This window comes from Culex pipiens, chromosome 2, assembly GCF_016801865.2.
Source record: "Culex pipiens pallens isolate TS chromosome 2, TS_CPP_V2, whole genome shotgun sequence".
Classification (NCBI taxonomy): Eukaryota; Metazoa; Arthropoda; class Insecta; order Diptera; family Culicidae; genus Culex; species Culex pipiens.
The window spans coordinates 104,038,627-104,061,662 of NC_068938.1; the positions used below are offsets into that span (position 1 = coordinate 104,038,627).

A 23,036-nucleotide genomic window follows, 5' to 3' on the forward strand; every position below is an offset into this window, starting at 1 on the left:
TTTATGTTTAGCGGTAGAATAAAACCGACAACGAGTGTCGTATACTTTAAGCAAAACACATAAAATCGGGTAATTTGTTCGGAAATCCTTTGAAAACAACATCAAGGCTGTTTGTCCCATCGTCAAACTTCTACGCATAATTGTCCCACCAAGTATTTTCTCATACGGAATCAATAGTTTTATGAAGCATTATGTCGTGTTTACCTGTTGTTTAGCAAGAGTATCACAAAAAAGAGTGATAAACTGCTAACTGGGGCGATTAGGGACACATAGGGCGAATAGGAACCCACGGGACAATTATGCGTAGAAACACAGAAAGCGATTGAAAAATTTCAATCGCGTTTTTCTCAGTTGCACTTTTTCGAACATGGGACAATTATGCGTAGAACGGCAGTATGTGCGTTTTAAAAAAGAGATCATATCACACTAATAATGATAGTGACAGCGAGTTGTGGCGCTATAATCATGGCAAATAGTGTCCCGGGCATTTTTGGAAATACAATGTCCCATCCCAGAAGGTCCCGGAGCACCAAAACTTCTTAGCATGGCCTAAACAAACAGGAACGTGAGCGGGGGATCCCCACGTTTCTTCCTCCCTTGTAGATTCAGAACTTTATTGTTGTTTGAACATTCGTGTTCATACTCAATCAAATTCAACGAATCATCTTTGCGGTTAACTTTACGCAGTTGGCCTGGCCGCTTCGACGTTTGTGATGTTTCAATGCATTCTAATGCAATGGCGCACTGCAAATGTTGATAATGACAAGAAGATGCTAGGCGTCAATCAACCTAAGGCATTCTCCAGGATGCCCTCGAAAGTCTGGCTGCGATAGGGTTAGATTAGATTAGATATCACAATAATAATGATAGTGATCAAATCATCAATAAATCCGTTTTCAATAATAATTTTTATTTTTATATTGCAGAACCCCAAAATCAACCAGAATCAAAAAGAGAACATTTCCAACAAGCCGCTCAAATTCGGCGATCACTCTCGATCGCTCAAATTCCTCTCTCGCTCTCCCTCTCCCGTGCAGCTCTCGCACTCTCACCGCGCTCGCGCGCGAAAAAGGGTTGATTTGCACTGCGGCGGCGATGATTGAGCGCGCGCGTCTACAAGTCTGGCCGGGCATTCTCGATCTGATCGTTGATCGTCGGCGTATGGATCAGTAGAATAAAACCGACAACGAGTGTGCTGCTGCATCGTCGGCAACGCGATAGAACGTCGTCGGGTTCCCGCGCCAGTTGATATATAAGAGCAGACCCAATGCAGTCGGCAGTTTAGTTTGAAAGGTGATTACTTCAAACAAGACCAACAGGCCGTCCTGGCTCTCTTTCTCTCAGGTGCTTCCTGTTACTGATTGAAGTGCTCGCTACAGCAGCAGTAAAGGAGGCTATCTCAAAATTTGAAATCTCAAGTCCTAGTTTGGTCAGTTGTGTTGTGTCCTGGAAGAAAGTTTAAGAAAGTGCAAAAGAAGCTGACAGTGTAACGAGTGTGTCAAGATGCCTACCAACGGAATGTTAGACGTCGCTCTGCAGGTCATCGAGGATGCGAACCTGTCCAGTGGATCGGACAGCGCTGGGGTGTCCGAGGACGAGGATGTGCAGCTGTTTTGCACCACCGGAAACGTGGTGTCCTCGAAACCGTTGAAGAAGCCCTCGCTGAAACCGGTCACCACAGTCAAGGACGAAGATCAGAACAAGATGAAACCCAACGCCAAGCGGTACGCCAGTTTGCCAAACCGCGAGCAACACCAGCGGTTCTTGACGGACTTCCTGTCCGAAGTGCTCAACAATGCCATTTTCAACGCGACCGATCGCAGCAACAAAGTGCTCAACTGGGTTGATCCCGAGGAACTGAAGCGTTCAATCGATCTCTCCCTGAAGGCTGAACCAGATTCGCACGAGAAGCTGCTCGAGCTGGCCCGGGCCACTATCGACCACTCGGTCAAAACTGGACATCCGTACTTCATGAACCAGCTATTTTCCTCCGTAGACGTATACGGGTTCGCCGGACAATGCCTTACCGATGCCCTCAACCCAAGCGTGTATACTTTTGAAGTTTCGCCTGTGTTTGTACTGATGGAGGAGGTGGTCCTGAAGGAGATGCGAACCATCGTTGGCTTCCCCGGCGGCAGTGGCGATGGCATTTTCTGTCCCGGCGGTTCGATGGCCAACGGGTACGCCATCAGTTGCGCACGCTTCAAGCACATGCCAGATGTCAAGGTGAGTCACACCAGTGAAAGCTTAGAATGGATTGTGCAATTACGATTAGGACACACTAGTTCTAAGTTCTAGAAGCAAGTAATTGTGGGTGAAAGGTTCGAGCGCAACAAATATGCCATCTGTGAAATACAGCGGCCAGCACGTGGTGAAAAGCAAGAGCGCCACGCTTGAAAGTGAAATTGTTTTGAACCGTCTCGTCGGGACGAGACTATACAGTGTTGACGTCGAAAGTTTTGGCGGGTGCCATCTGATCTCAGTTCTCGTCTGCTTAAATTAGCAGTGGCACACGAAAGGGAATCGCGTCTATTTTAAACCGAAAGAGGAGCTATTAAAGGGTTGCATCCCTTTTGAGGGGGAGGATATTTTTGAGCGACCTTGGTGAACAGATGTTGATTATTGCGTTGGTAATGTTGATTAACAATACAATTTAAGCCAAATTAGCAACTTTGTCTAGTGTGTTGCACTGTCTATTTGTAAACTTTTATTGAATTTGAAAGTTTCTAACTTGCTTTATTTATTATTACTGTTTTTCCTTGAAATGGATTTAAATTGTTTTAATATATTATTTTATGACTTGTTACATTTTCATAAAACCTTGCTTGATTTATGATCAAGTTTCGTTTGTCTGGTTTGAAATCTTATAGAAACATAGAAAAATTACTTATTTAAAGCAGATCGAGCCACCTGTCTTTTTTTTAATTACTATCTTAGTATTTCAATACCGTAATTTTGAAGCATTGTGTAAAGTAATGCAAATCTCTTTCGATTTGACGTTTAACCAAAAATACAAACTCAAGATATTTTGATGTTTTAAGTATGATAGTCCGATGGAAATATTTTTCATAGAATTGTTTGAATAATCTTTTTTACAGAAGCATTGAGTTCATTTGCAGGAAATTAGGGATAAAAATGTGTCCTAAAGTTTTAGTTAAAAAAAAACCTATCTCAATCCACCTTCAGGTAGTTGGTGCCTTCCTTAAATTCATATAGTGAATCAGAATTGCATCATTTATCAATCTTTTATCATATCTTCAATCTTCCAAGAATGCAAGAATGGGTCGCATAGATCCGGACAACATTTTCATCAAAATATCTGAGATCCGGTCTCTAAAAAGCGTATAACTAACGCTTAAGAGCGAGTCCACGAACAGTGCATACCCCTTTGTATGGGATGTCGTTTGGACCTCACCAATCTGCCTTAAATTTTCAGGTGTTGTTTGTACATATAAAACTAGCATCTGGCCAAAATATGAGCACTCTAGGTCAACGGGAAGTGGGGCAAATCGGGACACAATGTTTAAAGGTTCAAAAACGTCAAAAATCTTAAAAAGGCTATAACTTTGGCAAAACTCAATTTAATTTCAAAATTCAAAATGCATCTGAAAGGGCTTAAAAAATGCAACAAAATGCAGGGTAGAGCATCCCAATTGGTTAAATCTAAAGGGAGTTATTGGCATTTTAGTGAAAAAATAGCATAATTTTCAAACTCAAATAAAAAAGTGTTCCATCCAGATATCAACTCGGTTCGACCTGCAGCTTGTAGGGGACATCTGGGACTACCATCTGAGACTGAGAACGCTTTGGGTAAGGCAGTTTAACATATTTAATAGACACTTTTACTTTTAGTGAATTTTTTGGTTGTAAATTTTTGCTCGGGGGACCCCTTAGATCAAATTTTCCGGTGATAATTTTGTCATATTCGTGTTCCTGAGACAATTTCACAATAGAAACATGCATAAAAATGTTTATTTTCATCCATTTTAACCCTTTAAAAAATGAAAGTTAAAAAAAATCTTCGATTCACATTTATTGAAAATCAAGTTCGTTTCCAAGGATACTAGATGACACCAGAAAAAAAGCAGCTTCTTAATTTTTTTTAACTTTCATTTTTTAAAGGGTTAAAATGGATGAAAATAAACATTTTTATGCATGTTTCTATTGTGAAATTGTCTCAGGAACACGAATATGACAAAATTATCACCGGAAAATTTGATCTAAGGGGTCCCCCGAGCAAAAATTTACAACCAAAAAATTCACTAAAAGTAAAAGTGTCTATTAAATATGTTAAACTGCCTTACCCAAAGCGTTCTCAGTCTCAGATGGTAGTCCCAGATGTCCCCTACAAGCTGCAGGTCGAACCGAGTTGATATCTGGATGGAACACTTTTTTATTTGAGTTTGAAAATTATGCTATTTTTTCACTAAAATGCCAATAACTCCCTTTAGATTTAACCAATTGGGATGCTCTACCCTGCATTTTGTTGCATTTTTTAAGCCCTTTCAGATGCATTTTGAATTTTGAAATTAAATTGAGTTTTGCCAAAGTTATAGCCTTTTTAAGATTTTTGACGTTTTTGAACCTTTAAACATTGTGTCCCGATTTGCCCCACTTCCCGTTGACCTAGAGTGCTCATATTTTGGCCAGATGCTAGTTTTATATGTACAAACAACACCTGAAAATTTCAGGCAGATTGGTGAGGTCGATGCGAGATGGGTATGCTTTGCTCGTGGACTCGCTCTTAAGTGCTTATAACTTTTGATAGGGTCAGATCTTGAATGTTTTGGACTCGTTAGAAGAACTTTTAAATACTTTTCTAAAAATGTATAACAAGACGGTTTTCTACAAAACCACCATTTTTACTTTCTTCCGGACTTTTGTAAACATAGTTTTTTAGCATAACTTTTTAAGTACTTTACAAAACTTCGTAATATTAACTACGGTCTTGTGGGACTCCAAGACGGATCGAATGAGACCAGAACGATCCAAATCGGTTCAGCCAGTCCTGAGATACACACGCACAGACATTTATCAGAATTTGATTTTGAGTCGATATGTATACGTAAAGGTGGGTCTAGGATGTCAAATTAAGAAGTTCTTTTTTCGAGTGATTTTATAGCCTTTCCTCAGTAAGGTAGGGAAAGCAAAACAATTGTGTTTATAGCGTTTATAGTTCTCGAATTCGCTCGAATTACCTTGTGTGTCATAAGCCCTAAACTAGAATGTAATGGAGACGCATGGTAGTTGAGTTTTTTTTTCTCATATCAAGCAACAAACGGAGACACTCAGCAGCTTATTAGCTAATCCCCATTTCAAGTGAGAAGCATTGAGGGCCTTGAACAAAGTAAAAGTCTGACTATAATTGGGATCGGGATCGGGCAATGAACTACAGGGTGAACTCCTCTAGAGAGAACAATTAGTAAATCTTTACTAATTCAAGGTCTAATTTCCGGTGAAGTCAACTATTACTGATTCAGTGTCCTAAAAAAACGACAGATTCTATAATAACTTCCCGACTACGATGAACTGAAAGTTGAAGTCGGCACGCGTCAGCACCAATTTTAGTATTGATAGTGCAAAAAAAAGACAGAAGTAAGATGCAAATCTTACCCGTTGATCTTGTGTCGAACGGAATCGATTAAAGGCAATAAAAAGTTCAACCAGTTGCGGGCACGAGCCTGTCAATCGACAAGTTGCTGCTACTATAGTTCAAACATGATTCGCGGAACACCTGTAGCCTGTAGTAGTAAGAGGGGGGGGGGCGCGTTTGATTAGACGAGACACGCGAGTTTTCAGCGCGCTACCGGCTTAATTATGTCATTAATGGGCATTGATGGATTGATCGATTTGTTAGCATGTCCGAGAGCTTCGAGCCTTCAATGAGTTGTGGAGGTACCTGCCTCGTGAAGCACAGACATTGTTGTAGAACAAAAAAGTTGATTGATTCATTATCGCGCCCCCCCTGGCCTGAGGAGGGGCGTAACACCTTAGCTGGAAGTACTGCTTAGAATGTCGAACTAGCTGTGCGATTAGCAACACCCTTTAACTCGATGTGCTTTGTTGTAGAACAGTCTCGGTTGATCGCCTCCGCCCGATGGCCATCGCCACCTTCCTCATCATCCGGATAAGACACTCAACTCGACCTTTTTAGAACCGTTAGACATGGTCCCCGCCAAAATTAGCAAGTCAAACGCCAAATCGCTCGTGCCACGTGCCCACTTCCTTGTTTTTGGACGAGGACGAAGACGCCGGTGCAGTTTTCGCCAACGGACAGACGGCGTCATTGATCGCGACCGGTCTGATGTTTTCGATTTATACCGTTGATCGGTGGATTCGGCAATTCTCAATGTCAAGCTCATCATTAAATAACACTTGAGAGCCGCATGAGTTTGTTGTTTTTTTTTTGTGCCGTTTCACAGATATGATATCGAACCAGTTAGAAAACCGGCTGGTTTTTGGCTTCCTATCCGGTAAAAATAAACTACTCATCCGTGTAGCGTACAAAGTCCGAATGGAAATGAGTTCTTCCGGTATAACGGTTGCATTGCTGGGGGTGTGATCTTGAATTTTAAGTACAGTCCAGACTCGTTTATCAGAAGCTTCGATTATCCAAAGGTTATACTATCGAAACATGCTTCTTTTTTGGTGACACCCCAAAGTTTTGCGATTTTAGACTTTTTCTTCCAAAAACCTCATGTTTGAACATAGTTTTATCTTGGAAACAGAGTATGATTGAACAAAACTCTAGAATTTGGAAAAAAAAACGTAGGCCAATTTCAATGCACTAGGTTGCATTTGAAAGGGGGAATCTAGCACGCTTTAAATATATCAAATACTATTTGAGATACTGTCATCCCACATATTCGGAACCGTTTAAAGATCGGCCAATCTTCAAAAAAACATAGAAAAACGATAATTAAACATAATGATTTGCTTTTACCTTCATGTGATAGCTTTTCTTGTGATCTTTCGCTTGATGTATACTGTACATTTTTACGTTTTATTTCAAGTTTTTTATAGAAAAAACATTGACCCTTGAAATCCACAAATTCGGAAAACCTTTTTCTTAAGGATGTAAACAAACTCTCCAGAAGTACATATTTTTAACAAAATAATGACTACACACACTGAAACCAACGAAACTCAAGCTTAGTAACGATCTATAAAAGGTCTGATAACTTTGTTTGTGGAAATATCAGTTAATTTGAGGTGTTCCACAAATGTGGGAGGCACAATAACATCCCGCGCACTGGACCGCGCACTGGACTCACAATCCAGAGGTCGCCGGTTCGAATCCCGCGGCGGGCGCTCTAAAATTCTTTGTATAAATATGGGTATTCGGCGCCGTCGCTCCGTGCCATGCTTTCATACACTTAGGAGCCCAGGGCGGCGAAGTCCTTGTAGATAAAAAAAGGAAGACACTAGTGGTTGGTACTATCAATGGTGGCCGACAGCTATAAAGTCAACTTCGTTACAATAGCATCCCACAATTATGGAACAGGCAATATCGAGGATGTGTTTTGCTGCTCTGGATAAAATAGTCTTGAAATGCAGTTTTTTGTTTAAAAAGAACTACTTTTACTAGTTACATGGCAAGAGAATGTTCAAATGAGTCTGCGATCAGCAGAGAAGCGAGTCAGACGTGCGTCCCTCACACACAAAAAAGTGCTAAAAAGTGCAAAAAATGCCTCACGGCAAGAAAAAGAGGCGGTCCTCACCAGCAGGATCGGCAGATTTGAAGAAGCTAAAGAATGCCGAAGCACTACCTGCAAAGCCAGGCAGTTTGAGCAAGGACGCTCAAAATTCGTCTGGAAACCAGTTCGCTACCCTCTCTGTGGACGTGAGCGAGAAGGAAGAATTTGAACGACGGGAAAAGTTGCCACCCATTTTTGTGAAAACATCGTCATCGGATTCAGTGCGAAAGTGGCTGACCGGGTTTATCAAATCTGGTGCTTTACGAGCTTCCATTCGCTTGTGTGCTGATGGACTAAAAATTCTGCTACCTACCAGAAAGGATTACAACTACGTTCGGGATTTCCTGAACAACACAAAGATTGAATACTACAGCCATGAAGATCCAGGTAAACGCCCCATGAAACAGGTCCTCCGAGGCCTGTACGACATGGATGTGAGTGTGCTGAAAGAAGAGCTCAAAACTCTTAAGTTGAACGTGATCAAAGTCTTCAAGATGACGAGACACAACAAGGACATCAAGTATCGTGATCAACTGTACCTGGTTCATCTCGAGAAAGGATCGACAACGCCGTCTGAGCTGAAGGCAGTTCGGGCAATTTTCAACATCATCGTGACTTGGGAACGTTATCGTCCAGTGCACCGTGACGTGACGCAGTGTTCGAACTGCTTGCAGTTTGGACATGGTGGAAGGAACTGTTTCATCAAGAGTCGTTGTGCAACCTGCGGGGGTGAGCACAAAACTCAAGTTTGCGAAACAATCAACGAGAACATCGAAGCGAAATGCTTCAATTGCGGCGGCGAACATTCTACCAAGAATCGAAGCTGCCCAAAACGTGCTGAGTTTGTAAAAATTCGGCAGCAAGCGACGACGAGGCACCAACCAAATCGTCGCAAAACACCACCAACTTTCACGGACGTAGATTTTCCTGCTTTGGCGTCACCTGGAGCGGGATCTGTTCGAGTGGTTCCAAATCTGCAGCCATTGCCGTTGAATCAGCGGCAAAAAGTTGCAGAGAATACAACACCTCCTGGCTTCAGTCAGCAACCGAGGGAAAACCAACCAGCATCAACGGATGAAGGCAGTAGTGACCTGTTTTCACCACAAGAACTTCTGAACATTTTCATCGAGATGACAACAACACTGCGTGGTTGCAAAACTCGTGCGGAACAAGTAAGAACGCTTGGAGGATTTATCTTAAAATACAGTTCGTAGTTTACTCGTCCTAATGATTTTGAATATTTCAGTGAAATTTACATTTTTTATGTTTTAGTTAGGATTAGTTTTTAAAGTGATTTTTTCTTTTTTACCCAAATGTATTCGATTCAATGCAAAAATGTAAAACAATTTGAAGTAAATAAACGAATGTGAACAGTTGATAATAAAACGAAAAATAAAACAAAGATGAAGAGCATGTAAATGTAATTATTATAAGAAAGTTCAATAAAGACATATTTAATTTAAAAAAAATATAAAAATTCAAGAATGTTCAAATGAAGGTCCTAAAAATAGTAGGGTCGAAAGAAAAGATACATTTGGCTTGCTATTGATAAATTATCGCAAAAGTGTTCCGAGTTTGTGGGTGTTTCGAATATGTGGGATGACTGAATCTTCATTTTGAAATCTAAAAATGTCATCGAAAATTTTATATTTCAATGTTCTAATTAATCATACACTCAACCCTCGATCGTTAGTAAATTTTTCGTTTGATACTTTAGTTTGAAAGTGAAGAATTGTCACTACACAGATCTCACAAACACTACCAAAACAATCCTTCAGCAGTGTGTGCGATAGCCGTGTAAAAAGGGTGTCAAACTAAAAATGGACCCCGATTGTTGGACAACTATCGGGTTTTGGTATATTACTGAAAAGAAACTGTCCATAAATCATTATTATGACAATTTGGCAATTCTGAGTGCAGATTGAAATTCAGCAAATAAAGTTACATGAATACAACATATAGTTGGACAATTCTCAAGTCTGAAATAAAGTTTGAAATAAAGTTTGATCTGCGGTGGTCCAAACTTTAAAGCTGTAACTACTCGAGCTCTTGAACAACTCGTGATTTTTGCTCACTTTATAAGAAAAAAATAAATTATTTGGTATTTAATATTTTCTTTCAAAAACACTGCGGTCGAAATATTCTAACAGTTTATTTTGGAGCTCGAAGTGTTCTGCATAAAACACTATCTTTAATATAATAGCCAAATTATCAGGTTATTTATATGCTGTGCTAAATGTGCTAAACACCCTTGGTGTTTTAAATACCTAATAAGATTTTTCTAATATCATAAACAAATTGTTCAATCATCGATTTCGGCACTCTTTAAGGGATGGCGCCATTAGCGGTCACCAGCTGCTCCAACCCCTAGATACGGCTTGGACATTACAAATTTCAACAAAATTTGTTGCAACTTAAAAAGTAATAATAGCAAAAAAAATAAGCGAAAAAATGCTGGAGATTTTTTTTCAGGTCCCAATCCAGCCAAAATATAATGACTGAAGGTTGAAGATCATAAAAAAGAAAGAAGATTAACATAAAACAAAAGCAGGAAATTTTATTTAAAAAAAAAGTAAATGAAATGACCTAACTATAAAAAAATAGCAGCCGTGGTGTAGGGGTAAGCGTGGTTGTTCAGAGTTTCAAGATTTATATTTCCTATACTTTCTCGTTGGGAGCAGATGGGAATCGAACCCAGGACCATTCGCTTACAAAGCGAACACCGTAACCAGTCAGCCACGGACGCTCCTTAACGATCCAAATCGGTTTAAATGTAAATTTGACAAATAATTATATGTTAAGGGAGGAAGTGGAATTGGCGAAAATAGGATTGACTAAGGCACAGTAAAAAAAATCATGGTATTATTACATCTGGGAAGGGGTACATCTTTTATGTCAGAAAAAATGTGTAATTTTCTTTTCTTAATAATAAGGTAATATTTTTCACTGTGTGGGAAAGTGTTAAAGGGTATAGGATGAGGGATTTTAAATTCATAATTTTAACAATATAGGGGAATATGACGAAAAGCTCAGCTAAAATCTTCAAAAGACACAGACAGATGGTTTCCCGATCGTCAGGTTCTTCAAAGGAGACAGGCCGATCGGATGACGTGGAAGTTATCCTTTTGCACCGTGTGTTTCCAATCCCGACCAATATTTCCGAATAGTCAGCTGGTTCTAACAAAGAAGTTACACTGTTTCGGAAACTGTAGAACGATCTTTTCAGTCTTAGAAAAACTAAGATTAGGTAACAATAAATTATATAACTGTGAAAGTTCGCCTTAATAACGTAAGCCGTTATCTTAGTTCAATGAAGTTACCCGCAAGTCAGATGTAGTTGTAGTAATCAGCTTATGAATGAATGCTCATCTTTCGTGTCACATTTGAACCGAAACAATCGAACTTGAAAAATCCAGTTTCACTTGTTCTCACCGGTTGGTTACGAGCAACGAGATTAAGATCTATCGACACAACAATCACTCTTGACGAGCTCAATCATGCAACATCACTGCAATTACAGCGGTATAGCTGTAAACCAGTATTGATTGAAATCGAATGTGCGAATTCCGTTTTTTTCTCTCTCTCCGCTCATTCATTGACTTTTTTGTGCCATTTTCCACCCAACAATTATTTTCATTCAACAAATCAAATACCCATTACTACTAATTGTGCCCTCTTTGTTCTCACAGTTGGAAGATTTTTTTTCTAACGTTCTCTTTGCTTTGTTTCACACGTTTCCAATAGACAAAAGGATTACATTCCCTTCCGCGCCTGGTAATTTTCACATCGGAGGATGCCCACTACTCGATCAAGAAGCTGGCCTCATTCATGGGAATCGGCTCGGACAACGTCTACCCGATCCGGACCGATGCCGTCGGCAAGATCCAACCGGATCACCTAGGTAAAACTGCAATACGAAGCTGAAGCTGAAGCTTTTTCTAACACTGAACTTGCTCCTGTTTGAACAGAGGCTGAAATTTTGCGCGCCAAATCCGAAGGCGCGCTGCCATTCATGGTCTCCGCAACGGCAGGAACCACGGTGATCGGAGCGTTTGACCCGTTGGAGCAGATTGCCGACCTGTGCCAGAAGTACGACCTTTGGATGCACGTGGACGCGGCCTGGGGAGGCGGTGCCCTGATGTCCAAAAAGTACCGCACGCTGCTGAAGGGTGTCGAGCGGTAAGTTGTGATTAATTAAAAGAATTGCCATTTCCTGGATAATAGCTCACGAGAAAAGCCAATCCCCCATTTTTTGCGAACCCTCACGTGAATGAACTGATAAGAGTTCAACAGACTGTTGTTTCTGGTGAACGAATCGTGTGAACCAGTTTTTGAGCACCCTATCCCAGACAAAATGCCAAAAACAGGTTTTAGATCCAGGAAACAAAAACCATACATCAGTGTGAGCGCTTCCGAGTGAGCCATAAACAACAGCGAAAATTAAGACATGCCAACATATCAACTGTAGAACAACGCAAGCCAATGTCCGCACATAAAAATTCAACAACAATTCCCTTCACCGAGTGGTTGGCGCCGCTGGTTCAAGTTACGTACAATTATTATAAATGGCATAGACCTGTGATGTTTGCCGAGATAAACGCGACCAGCAGCAAGGATGCAATGGCAACTGATATGCGCAAAAAAACGTCGCAATTTTAACGATCACCGCGAAACTGCACTTCCTAGAATGTTTACGACGGTTTTCGATGAACTAGAACTGATCTTGAATTGATGCAGGAATGACGATTCAATCAAGATTCGTAAGACCAACGACATCAAACATAATCAAAAGATTACCAGCTTTTTTTTTTAATGAAGATTTTTTTTTATTTTCAAAAGAACATGTCAGGAGTTTTTTTTAAAGGTTCTATAAACTATTGTCTTTCATAAGTTCATAGGACCTATAAAAAAAAAAAACTCTAGATGTGATATAGGAATGAGGTTTCTCCAAAATTTGCATGAGTTGGGACAGTTCGTCACTTGTGCATTCATCCAAATCATTGCAATATGAGCATTTCTGTACCCAGACCGGATATGGATTTGTTTATTTTTTTATTTGGCTCAAACTTTGTGATAGGTTTATCACATCTTTAATGTTTTGGGCTCAAACCAAAACGGTCCGAATCGGTTCTGCCAGTCCGGAGATTATCAGACACACACACAGACAATTCGACGGTAACATTTCAAAAGGCATCATGTACATTTTGACACTTTTTGGGTTATTGCATATTCTGAAAGTACTCCTAATAAGCTACCTCTCCACCAAAAATGAGCAAAAGTTACTTCAGTAAAGTCTGTTTAATCATGATTATAAATAAAGTAACATAAACAAAATCTCTGCCATCAGCAGTTCCTGTTTATATAGCCCTGTCAACCTGTCAAACAAAAGACCACATGAACCTCGTGACGAAAAAAAAAGCATCATGAAAAAAGCGCCATGTACATTCGGCGAAGAAAAACGAATCATAACAAAGCGTCCTCCTCAATGACAGCAGGGTGATATAGACGTTGGTGATTTCAAAAGAAGTTTTGTTTGATTTTCTCAAATAAAATTATGGAAATAATGTTTTATTGAATTTGGATGATCAAGTATCAATAAAAGCAAGGTTTTTCATCGTTTGTTATCATTAGAACATCTTATTTTGCTTTTATATTAAAATGGGAATTGAAAATGGATGCTAAACATTTAAATGCGCTTTTCTCAAAAAGGATGGTGTGTACATGATACTTTTTGAAATGTTGGCATCGAATTGCTCAGAATTTGATTCCGATTGATTTCTAGAGTTTTATTTGAAAAGGTCCCATAAACTTAGGAAATTCCATAGCTTCAGAGTTTTTTTTTTATTCTTAACTTTCTCGAGCGCACCGGATCGAATCGTCATTTTTCCTTTTCGATTCGGAGCATTGATCATTTGTTTCGATTCACTTTTTTCTAATGTTGGTACCACTGCGCGATTTTGACATTTCGGGCGTACACCATTCGTTATGCCATCTTCGTTTAAAAATCTGGATAGTACTGTATGTGCTAGGATCAAGTTGAACATGGGTGTGCGCTCTCATTACTAATTTTGCATTTAACCCTTCCGTTTATCTTATCCTGAAACACGTGCCATATCTAATTGATATATACTTTAGAATGTTCTTTCTTGCACTACTTTGCTCCCCCTCGATGCATGATTCGTCATCCCGCATACCATTACCACGCTGAGCCCCCGCCATTAATTACCTCCAACCATTAAATCAAACCAACCGAACCGCGGCACCGTTTTGCCCGGCTTTGGCCCCGACATTGGCACAGACACAGAGTCTCACGATTGCGGCGGCTAACCACGGCTAATGTGGCACATTTCACGCTATACCCGCGCGCACTGGTGGTGGTCTTGGTCAATGTCAACGGCGTCGTCGGGTTGCAATTATCACACCGTGTGCGCGCGCGAAGATCAAGATCAAGAACGCTACCGGGTTTGGTTGGCTTGGGTCGGGTAATTAGAAGTACCCAGTGAGGAATTGTTGGGAATCACTTGGAAAAAACACAAGTCAACCTTTTTAGTGTGATTTCCAACGTGAAAGTTTGAGCAAGACCTTAAGGAGAAGTCATTATCCACGCGTAATTACAAGGTGTGCAATTAGAGTCAGGGCAATACCTGTCTGTTACGGCCAAGGTTGTCAACTATAGGTGGGGGAGTTTCCCGAACGTTCAGAAGTAGAATTCCACTCTCTAATTTGCGTCTCTCTCTCTCTCTCCCTCGTTCTAGGGCGGATTCCGTCACCTGGAATCCCCACAAGCTGTTGGCCGCACCCCAGCAGTGTTCGACCTTCCTGACCCGCCACGAGGGCATCCTGTCCGGGTGTCACTCGACCAACGCGACCTACCTGTTCCAGAAGGACAAGTTCTACGACACCCAGTACGACACCGGCGACAAGCACATCCAGTGTGGCCGCCGCGCCGACGTCCTCAAGTTCTGGTTCATGTGGCGCGCCAAGGGCACTTCCGGTTTCGAGCAGCACATCGACAAAGTGTTTGAGAATGCGGAATTTTTCACCAACAGTATTAAGGCGCGGCCCGGCTTCGAGATGGTCATCGAGAATCCCGAGTGCACCAACGTGTGCTTCTGGTACGTTCCGCCCGGTCTGCGGCAGGTTCCCCGGGACAGTGCCGAGTTTGGCGAACGACTCCACAAGGTCGCCCCCAAGGTCAAGGAGCGGATGATGCGCGAGGGATCGATGATGATCACCTACCAGCCCATCCACGACAAGCCCAACTTCTTCCGGCTGGTGCTGCAAAACTCGGGCCTGGACAAATCCGACATGAACTACATCATCGACGAAATCGAACGGCTGGCTAGCGATTTGTAGAAACCGACCCACCCCCCAACGCGAAACACTTTGTTGAGTTACGAATAATTTATATATTTTTTTAAAAACTTTATAACTATATAAATGAAACCATTGATACGAGAAGAAGGTGTATTTATCGAATAATGCATTGTCGCGCGTGATGCGGAAAGCTGCGGGCAACTTTTGGGTGCCTGGCAAATATGGAAAGACTATTTCCCCCTTATAATTACGCATAACTAATTACTTGTAAGCGCTAAGTTATACTGGATAGAGTGCACTGAAGCAATGATGCGTGGATGGCGTATCATAGGATGGTCACTTGTAAGCATGTACAAAGAAGGATAAATAAAATCGAGTTTTGAAACTTTTCAAATGGTTTGAATTTAATTTGATATCATTGCTCCCTGTGTTAAAAGTTGTCTAACCATCATCGGGATCTATTTTTAGGTCGACACCTTCATTAAACAGAGCTCGAATACACTACCAAATGTTTATGTTGGCCAACTTCACCAATTTGTCGCAAACTGGGGTGGGGTCCTTCCCTATGATGTCCTTAGAAGCTATTTTGTGCCATAGGGAGGTGGCGTTACCGTTTAAAGATAAAAAAAAAAACGAAAAAAAAATGTTCGAGATTCGATTATCCGAAGTCTCATACAAATCTTCGGGTAATCGAACTTCGGATAATCGAAACTTCGGATAATCGAGTCTGGACTGTATTAGGAATTTACAAAATTGTCTTTTCACTTTACACACTATAATAAAAGATCTTTTGATTACCTATCCAACGAAGGGCAGAGACGCATCGAGCTCTATGGGCTCAATAAAAACTCCTTACCTGCTCTGTATGCAGCGAACATAGCCAGCTCTGTATGGGGAAAAATAATATTGAATTGCATATATCTCAAAAACGATAAGATTTAGAATGTTGACATGTTCTAGAAAGTTGCTGGTACCAAAAGATTCTATATTATTCCCTCAGACGTCATTACAATTTTATTGATTTCAGTTGTGCAAAACAAGTAAAAACTATTTATTTTCTAAGATACAAGGTATAGAATAACTTTGTTTTCGACAAAGTTACTCAACTGCCAAAAATGAAACTCTCTCGAAGAAACCAAAGCTCTATCTTCGGGTCTTGAAAAATAAAAAAATATTTAGAATACAGGTAATAAAGTGGCAAATTGCCATAGAGAGCATTTAGAGCTAAACACTCTTCACTGATTACCTTGTCTGAAAAAAAAAAGAAAAAAATAGTATTTGCTACTTATAGAGCTCGATGCGTCTCTGACGAAGGGTCGCAAGCTAGATCTGGAAAACGTTTTCATCGAAATTTCTTAGATACGGCATCTAAAAAGTACTAAAATATCACTTAAGTGCTCATAACTTTTGATGGGATTATCAAATCTTCAATCTTTCGGTCTCGTTGGAAAGGTCTTTCAAAAAAATAAATAATATATAACAAGACGGGTTTCTTCCAAAAAACGTCCTTTTTACAATCTTCCGGAGTCTAAATCGTTTTTTAGCATAACTTTTGAAGTACTTAACTAGACATCATGATATATATACCGATAGTGACTTATGGGACCCCAACACGCATCCAATGAGAAAAACGGTCAAAATCCGTTTAGCCAGTCTGAAGATAATCGAGAGACATTTGTTTGATTAACATCCCTACACACACTCTTAGCTTTAAGTAAAATGTAATAACAAAAGCCGACTCGGTCCTAACCAGGTCCCAGCACCGAAAAGGACTCAATAAAAATAATTTTATGAAAAAAGAAAAAAAAATCCCTACGCACACAAATATTTGCTCAAGGAGGCATTAGACTATGGCAAACAAGCAAAAAAAAACTCGCCCTTTTTTGTGTTTGACAGTTTGCCAAACTTACAAACTAGTTTGCGACTAACTCGTAAAAAAAAGCCAAACGTAGGGGAACAGCATCTAATTCCAGCGTGCCTCTAATGTTGGCAGGTCAGAACTTTGACATTCAATTAAAGCTAATTAAAAGCGTTTTCAACTAAAATCAAGTGATAAATAGCTCAATAAGAAGTGAGCAAGCAAGTTTCTGTCAAAAGTTTTGCAAAATTAGTTGTTTAAATAGCTAAAATCAGCAAATTGGATGGAGTTAGGAGCGAGTGCTTAACCTGCCAAACATACGAGAATTTCCCCTATGCAGGCTGACGTTTCCGCAAACAAATGCAGGCAAACTGCCAAACTGTCAAAAAGTTTGTTTGTTTGCGAGTTTGTTTGTTTTTTTTTTTGTCGTAGTCTAATACCTACTTCCTTGAGTCGATTCTGAGACGTCAAATAAAGAAGATCATTTTTTGAGTTATTTTATAGCTTTTCCTCAGTAAGATGATTTTTCTCGGCTCCCGTTCGAGATTTCTCGATAGGAAAATATCTTAAATTTATAAACTCGAAAAATGTAGTTCAAAAATCAAACAATTATGACTTTGTTAAAAATTTAGTTTCTTTTACATTTTAATTATTTTAATTTAATATTTTTCCAAACCTTTAAAATAAAAAAAATATAAACTCAAAAATATAAATATTTAATTTTTGCTTTCAAATATTTTTTTATTTATTTTGAAATTTAAAAGATTAAACTTTTTGAGATTTTTCAAAAAATTGATTTAAAATAAACCAACTAGAAGTCGCATGATAAACAACTATTGTGAGAAAGAGTAAGCGGATTTCTGAAGCAAACAAACCAACTTCTGTTGCACCTAGTGGTTTGAATGTGTTGGTAAATTTGGAGGAGCTGTTTATACTTTCAAAACATGCAAGAAACCCAAATTTCAGTGAAATTTATCCATCCGTTCTTTTTTGGCACCGCCTCAAAGCTTTGCGATTATTATTATTATTATTATTTTTCAAAAATACCTCTGTTTTTAAATGACCAAATCTTTGAAACAAACAAATGATAGAACAAAACTTGTCCACTATTTTTGAAGAAAATTAACCTTTTCATTGGAATCAAATTTGGGTGCATTTTGACAACTTCAGGTGTTCAGGAGTTTCGGAAAATAAAAGTTTAAAACATAGAGCAAAATTTCAACATCAGAGCATAGTTTGTCTGATTACTATATTTGGTATTATGCTGAAAAAATGCTCTTTCCTATGGATTATTTGGTGCTTATTTATAATAAAACATTTTAATAGCCGTTTTAACACCACATAATGCACCTTCCTAGTATACACAGGTGCCCGTTTTATCCCAATTTAACAATATAATGCAATTTTTACACGGAATCCGACCTATTCCTCGATCATAAAAAACTGAATATTTTTTTACATACACTAGTAAATGTGAAGTAATCCGTAGAAATTTTGAGGCAGACTTTTTAAATTTCTGCGAGGAACATTTTCCAATTATCGTCGAGTTGTGGGTACTTAACCGTATGCCTATTTTTAAGGAAAATAAATCATTTCCAGTAAATAAATTCCCCCTCTTACCTTGCCACCACTCTCCAATGATTGTAGCTCATCATTTGCGTCAGATCTAGCAGCGATTCGATGGAAATCATGGATCATCTCACCTTGCGTCTTTTCTTAAAACTGTGCCCCACAGTTTGAACACCGGCGGTTCTTCATCGCCAGACAGCACAGGATGCCCACGGGGAAGAAAAAGATCGCACAGAATATTCCACAGCAGGTGAAATCGTCCTCCAGCATCCCAATTCGGCAAACCGGACATCCACCGACGACGATAATTTCCTGCGGAATGACCACCGTGGTCGCCGTCGTGCTTGGACCACCTCCGGCACCTGTTGCTTGACCCAGTGGCACAACAACACCCGGCTGGAGCGGAACTTTCACTCCGCTGCTCTGCATGGAACCGTAATTTGGCAACGGTTGCATCGTCGGCGCGGAAGCACTCGGATATGGGTAATACTGCTGCTGAGGGTACGGCGCGGACGGAGCGACGGTCACGACCGCTGGAGTGTCTATAGGAAAAGTGGGAGGGGGAATCACACACAACAAAGCAGCGATTAGTCATCATCCGGACGTGGTGAAATTTCATTAAGTCGTAAAAAATTACCTTGGCGAATCGGTTGGCGGTTCTCGGACATGACTTCGTCGTACGACGGAGGGTTTCGAGGGTCTGCCATCTCGATTGGGAGCCTTTTCCGGGTGGAACACGGGCAAACTAGAACCGTCCCTTTTGTGGAAAAATTAAAAAAAAACTTTACGCGACGATTCTCCGCAGCAACTGAGCAACAACAATAAAAACAAAAGTTGACAGCGACAGCACAGGGTGGTACTTATATTTAAATTCAGGCGTAACAACACAAAGGAGTAATTTTAGAGTACTCAAAATAAAGTTAAATATTGGTTAACGTTTTGAACCTACACTGAAACTAAAATCATTATTGATTCCATATGCTAACTGCACATAACTGAATCTTAAAGCAGCGCAATAAAAACCATGAGCTATCAAATTGAACCATATATGCTTCACATATAATTTCGAATAAGAATCTCATAGATTTTATATGCATCTTGAACATAACCGAGCGTGAATTCTGTTTGATGAAAAATATTGCTCTTGCAAGTAGAGTTGAGAACGCGTTGCGGCTGGACGCGGGAGACGTTCTGCAAAAGGTGTGATTTTAGCGGCGCAAAAGGACGAGGATCGAGATCGAGCGGGTGAAAGAGAAACTGACCGGGTAACGAAAACAGCCAAAGTTGCCATCGATTTGGCTGAGGATTGCAGGTACCGGCATCTGCAGCAGCAGATGCGATCCGATGTGGACAGGGCAACAGGGACCGGATCGTGAACACGGAGACATGGTCACATCTAAAGCCAGATGAAGGACTAGTTGAAACCGCTGGACAAGGGTGCGCTTAACGAAAGTTTCCAGAACCAGGGGCGGCCAAGAAGGCAGATTCTGAGGCGACACAACTGGGCAAATATTAAAAAAAAGTGATCAAAAACATTGATATTCTTGAATAAAATTTATGTACAAAAAACTAATCCTTTAATGTTTTCTAATACACTCAACCCCCGGTGGTTGGTCACTTTTTCGTTTGACACTTTTTTAGTTTGTACCCCGTTGGTTGGTCAAAGTCAAACTAAAAAGGGACGAACTGTCACTTTTTACACGGCGCTCACGCACACTATCAAAACAAACGTTTGGTAGTGTGTGTGAACTCCGTGTAAAAGGGTGTCAAACTAAAAGTGACCCCGTTCGATTGACAACAGTTGGTGTCAAACCATCGGGGTTTGAGTGTACACAAAATTGAGAAATTTAACAACATCATGATAAACAAATAATTATTACAAGTAGTAGGGGAAATTTACCCATTTTAATCACTCTAAGCCGTTCGACCAATCCTCATCACTTTTGCCGTTTTCCGCTATTAAATCCATACCATCCACTTCTATTTGAGCTATTCATCACTTTGGAACAGTCAAAAACACTTTATAAAAGCTGTAATTCATGGTCTAAGTGCTGATAGGCCGATAATAGAAATAGGCTGAGAAAGGGTATAGTTCCCCTACTCTTGGGAATCAAATGAAAATTCACTTGGAAAACATGAAAACTGCATATACATTAGGATGTAACAAAAATGACTTTTTGGCGGGCATTCAGGGGTTTGTTCCGGTGGGCATACTGAGCCCAAATCCCAAATATGAGCTTGATTGGACGTAACAGGAGCTGGCGCTCCGCCCTTCAATTTTAAATGGGATTTAACCCGTAAAAAAAGATTTTTTCAAAAATGTCAATTTTCGAGGCATTTTGGCCACTGAAGCGTTTACCAAAAACATCACTGGCGTGTAGGCCAGATCCTTGCGCATCTTTTGGTATATATAACATTGAAGTTTGGAGCATCCTGGAGCTCGGTACAGACCTTCAAAGTTTGGCATTTTTTCGAAAAATCGGTCCCAGCAAAATCAAATGGCGTCTCGGGCGTCGCGAGACGCGACGCATATCTTTTTTGCCGGGGCCGGTTTTTTGGAAAAATGCCAAACTTTGAAGGTCTGTACCGAGCTCCAGGATGCTCCAAACTTCAATGATATATATACCAAAAGATGCGCAAGGATCTGGCCTACACGCCAGTGATGTTTTTGGTAAACGCTTCAGTGGCCAAAATGCCTCAAAAATTGACATTTTTGAAAAAATCTTTTTTTACGGGTTAAATCCCATTTAAAATTGAAGGGCGGAGCGCCAGCTCCTGTTACGTCCAATCAAGCTCATATTTGGGATTTGGGCTCAGTATGCCCACCGGAACAAACCCCTGAATGCCCGCCAAAAAGTCATTTTTGTTACACTCTAATATACATGCTATTATCCCGGTACATAACTTTTATATGCGTTGGCATATTTCGAATTCATAACCACACACAAAAAAATATTACGGTAATGACAAAAATAACTTACTTTAGAATTAAAAAGTTGTCAAAATTTGCTACATTAAAAGTTTTTTTCTTGTTTTGAAAATGAAAACTTTTACTGCTACAGTTTTTGAAAATCTCATTGCTCACTGATTTAAAAGTTTTCACTTTTAATTCGACTGTAAAATTTCTTTCATTTTGTCGTTCTCGTGTAACCGTGTTCGCCTAAGTCCAAAATGTAAACAAACGTTTTGGTGATTCCAGTGAGTGGAGGTCCACAAAGACTATCAAAACCGAACGCGGCCGCTGCCAGGACTTGGATGCGGAAACCTTCGAAAGAGGATGGTGCGGGCTCGGGTGCGGATGCGGAACAAGGTTTGGAGATTAGGGGAAAGTTGGTTTTCAAAAGGATAAAGCCATGGCTGCAGCTTCCTGCAGGACCTGCAGCTGTTTCACGACCGAATTGGGTAAGATGAAGCTTGGGTGTTTGGTGTCGTTTGAGATTATTTTGTTTGTTTTTGTAGGACACCGTTTATGTGGTTGCCGAAGATCGGAGGTCGGGATGTGGATTTGCACCGGTTGTATTCGGTGGTGGTGGCCCGGGGTGGGTAGTCGAAAGGAGAAGGATCCAACGGAAGAGGAAAACGACGAGAAGCGGCATAATTGGTCAGCGCGGATGTTGCACTCGGTGCCGGCGGTTTACGACCATCAGCAGCATTATGTGCCAGAAGTGATGACGGGACAGTGCGGGATGTCCCGAGGGTCTGCAGTCCATTTCTCGTTGCGGGACGAGTATTACCTAAACATCCGGAAGAACAGTTTGCACTAGTTCTGGAAGGACCGTCTGTACGAAAGCCGCAGGTACTGGAGCTGTCGTACTCAGATTACTTCCAGAGATTTGACGAACCTGATCAAAAACATCTACCTGGAATACTGAAGAAGTTATAGGTGAGTATTGAGAATGTGTTCAGTGTCTAACCAATTTTACTTTAAAACTCTTTCAGCAACTCCCGCCCGCAAACGCTTATCTCGCAACGGCGCAGCTTCGGCCGGATGAACTTTGACGGCGAGTTGGCAATATCTGTATCATTCTCGAAGGAGGACGAAGTGTTCGTGAACTATCCGTTCATGTGCTTCACTTCCTAGCCGGAAAACGTCGACTTCCCTTCCCGAATCAACAACCAATGGCCAACTCCTCCAAGCCTGTCCTGATGATGGCCGGCAACGAGACCACCCTGTTCTCTACATCGCTGTCGCAATCCAAAATAAAGGCCGCGATGTTGCTCCCCAACGAAACATCCATCCGTAACCTGCTCAGCCTGGGGCCTTCGAACGTGACCGGTGGCGTACCGAAAGAATCGGTACAGCTTGGACGCGGAAGTTGGCCAACCATAAGCAGATCCGTTAAATACAACAAAAAAAAATCGAAAACATACTGTTTTAATATTAAAATATTGAAATAAAATCCATCACATGTTTCGAAAATCATCACTGTAATGTAAAATGTTATTTATTCTTGCCATAAAAAGTTTTTTCTTATATTAAAAGTATTTTTTTTTACCTATACAACAATTTTGTTCCAGAAATGCGTGGTAATATCAACAACTTTTTAACTTTTAAATTAAAAAGTTTGAACTTTCTACGAATATTCACCAACGCG

General features: G+C 40.4%; 3 protein-coding genes across 3 annotated transcripts in view; 1 reads left to right on the forward strand and 2 right to left on the reverse strand.

The window, feature by feature from the left end:
• Positions 1-23,036, reverse strand: part of LOC120428101 (uncharacterized) — a 581,627-nt gene that overhangs the window by 248,259 nt on the left and 310,332 nt on the right. The window lies entirely within an intron of this gene.
• On the forward strand, positions 1,155-15,408 carry LOC120428296 (cysteine sulfinic acid decarboxylase). Its single transcript, XM_039593305.2, has 4 exons — positions 1,155-2,226; positions 11,442-11,598; positions 11,666-11,876; positions 14,453-15,408. Exons 1-4 carry the CDS (start codon positions 1,504-1,506, stop codon positions 15,051-15,053), a joined length of 1,692 nt encoding a protein of 563 aa, XP_039449239.1. The 5' UTR covers positions 1,155-1,503; the 3' UTR covers positions 15,054-15,408.
• Positions 18,085-19,252, reverse strand: LOC120428643 (brain protein I3). Its single transcript, XM_039593686.2, has 2 exons — positions 19,079-19,252; positions 18,085-18,983 (listed from the first exon to the last, which is right to left on the reverse strand). Exons 1-2 carry the CDS (start codon positions 19,146-19,148, stop codon positions 18,589-18,591), a joined length of 465 nt encoding a protein of 154 aa, XP_039449620.1. The 5' UTR covers positions 19,149-19,252; the 3' UTR covers positions 18,085-18,588.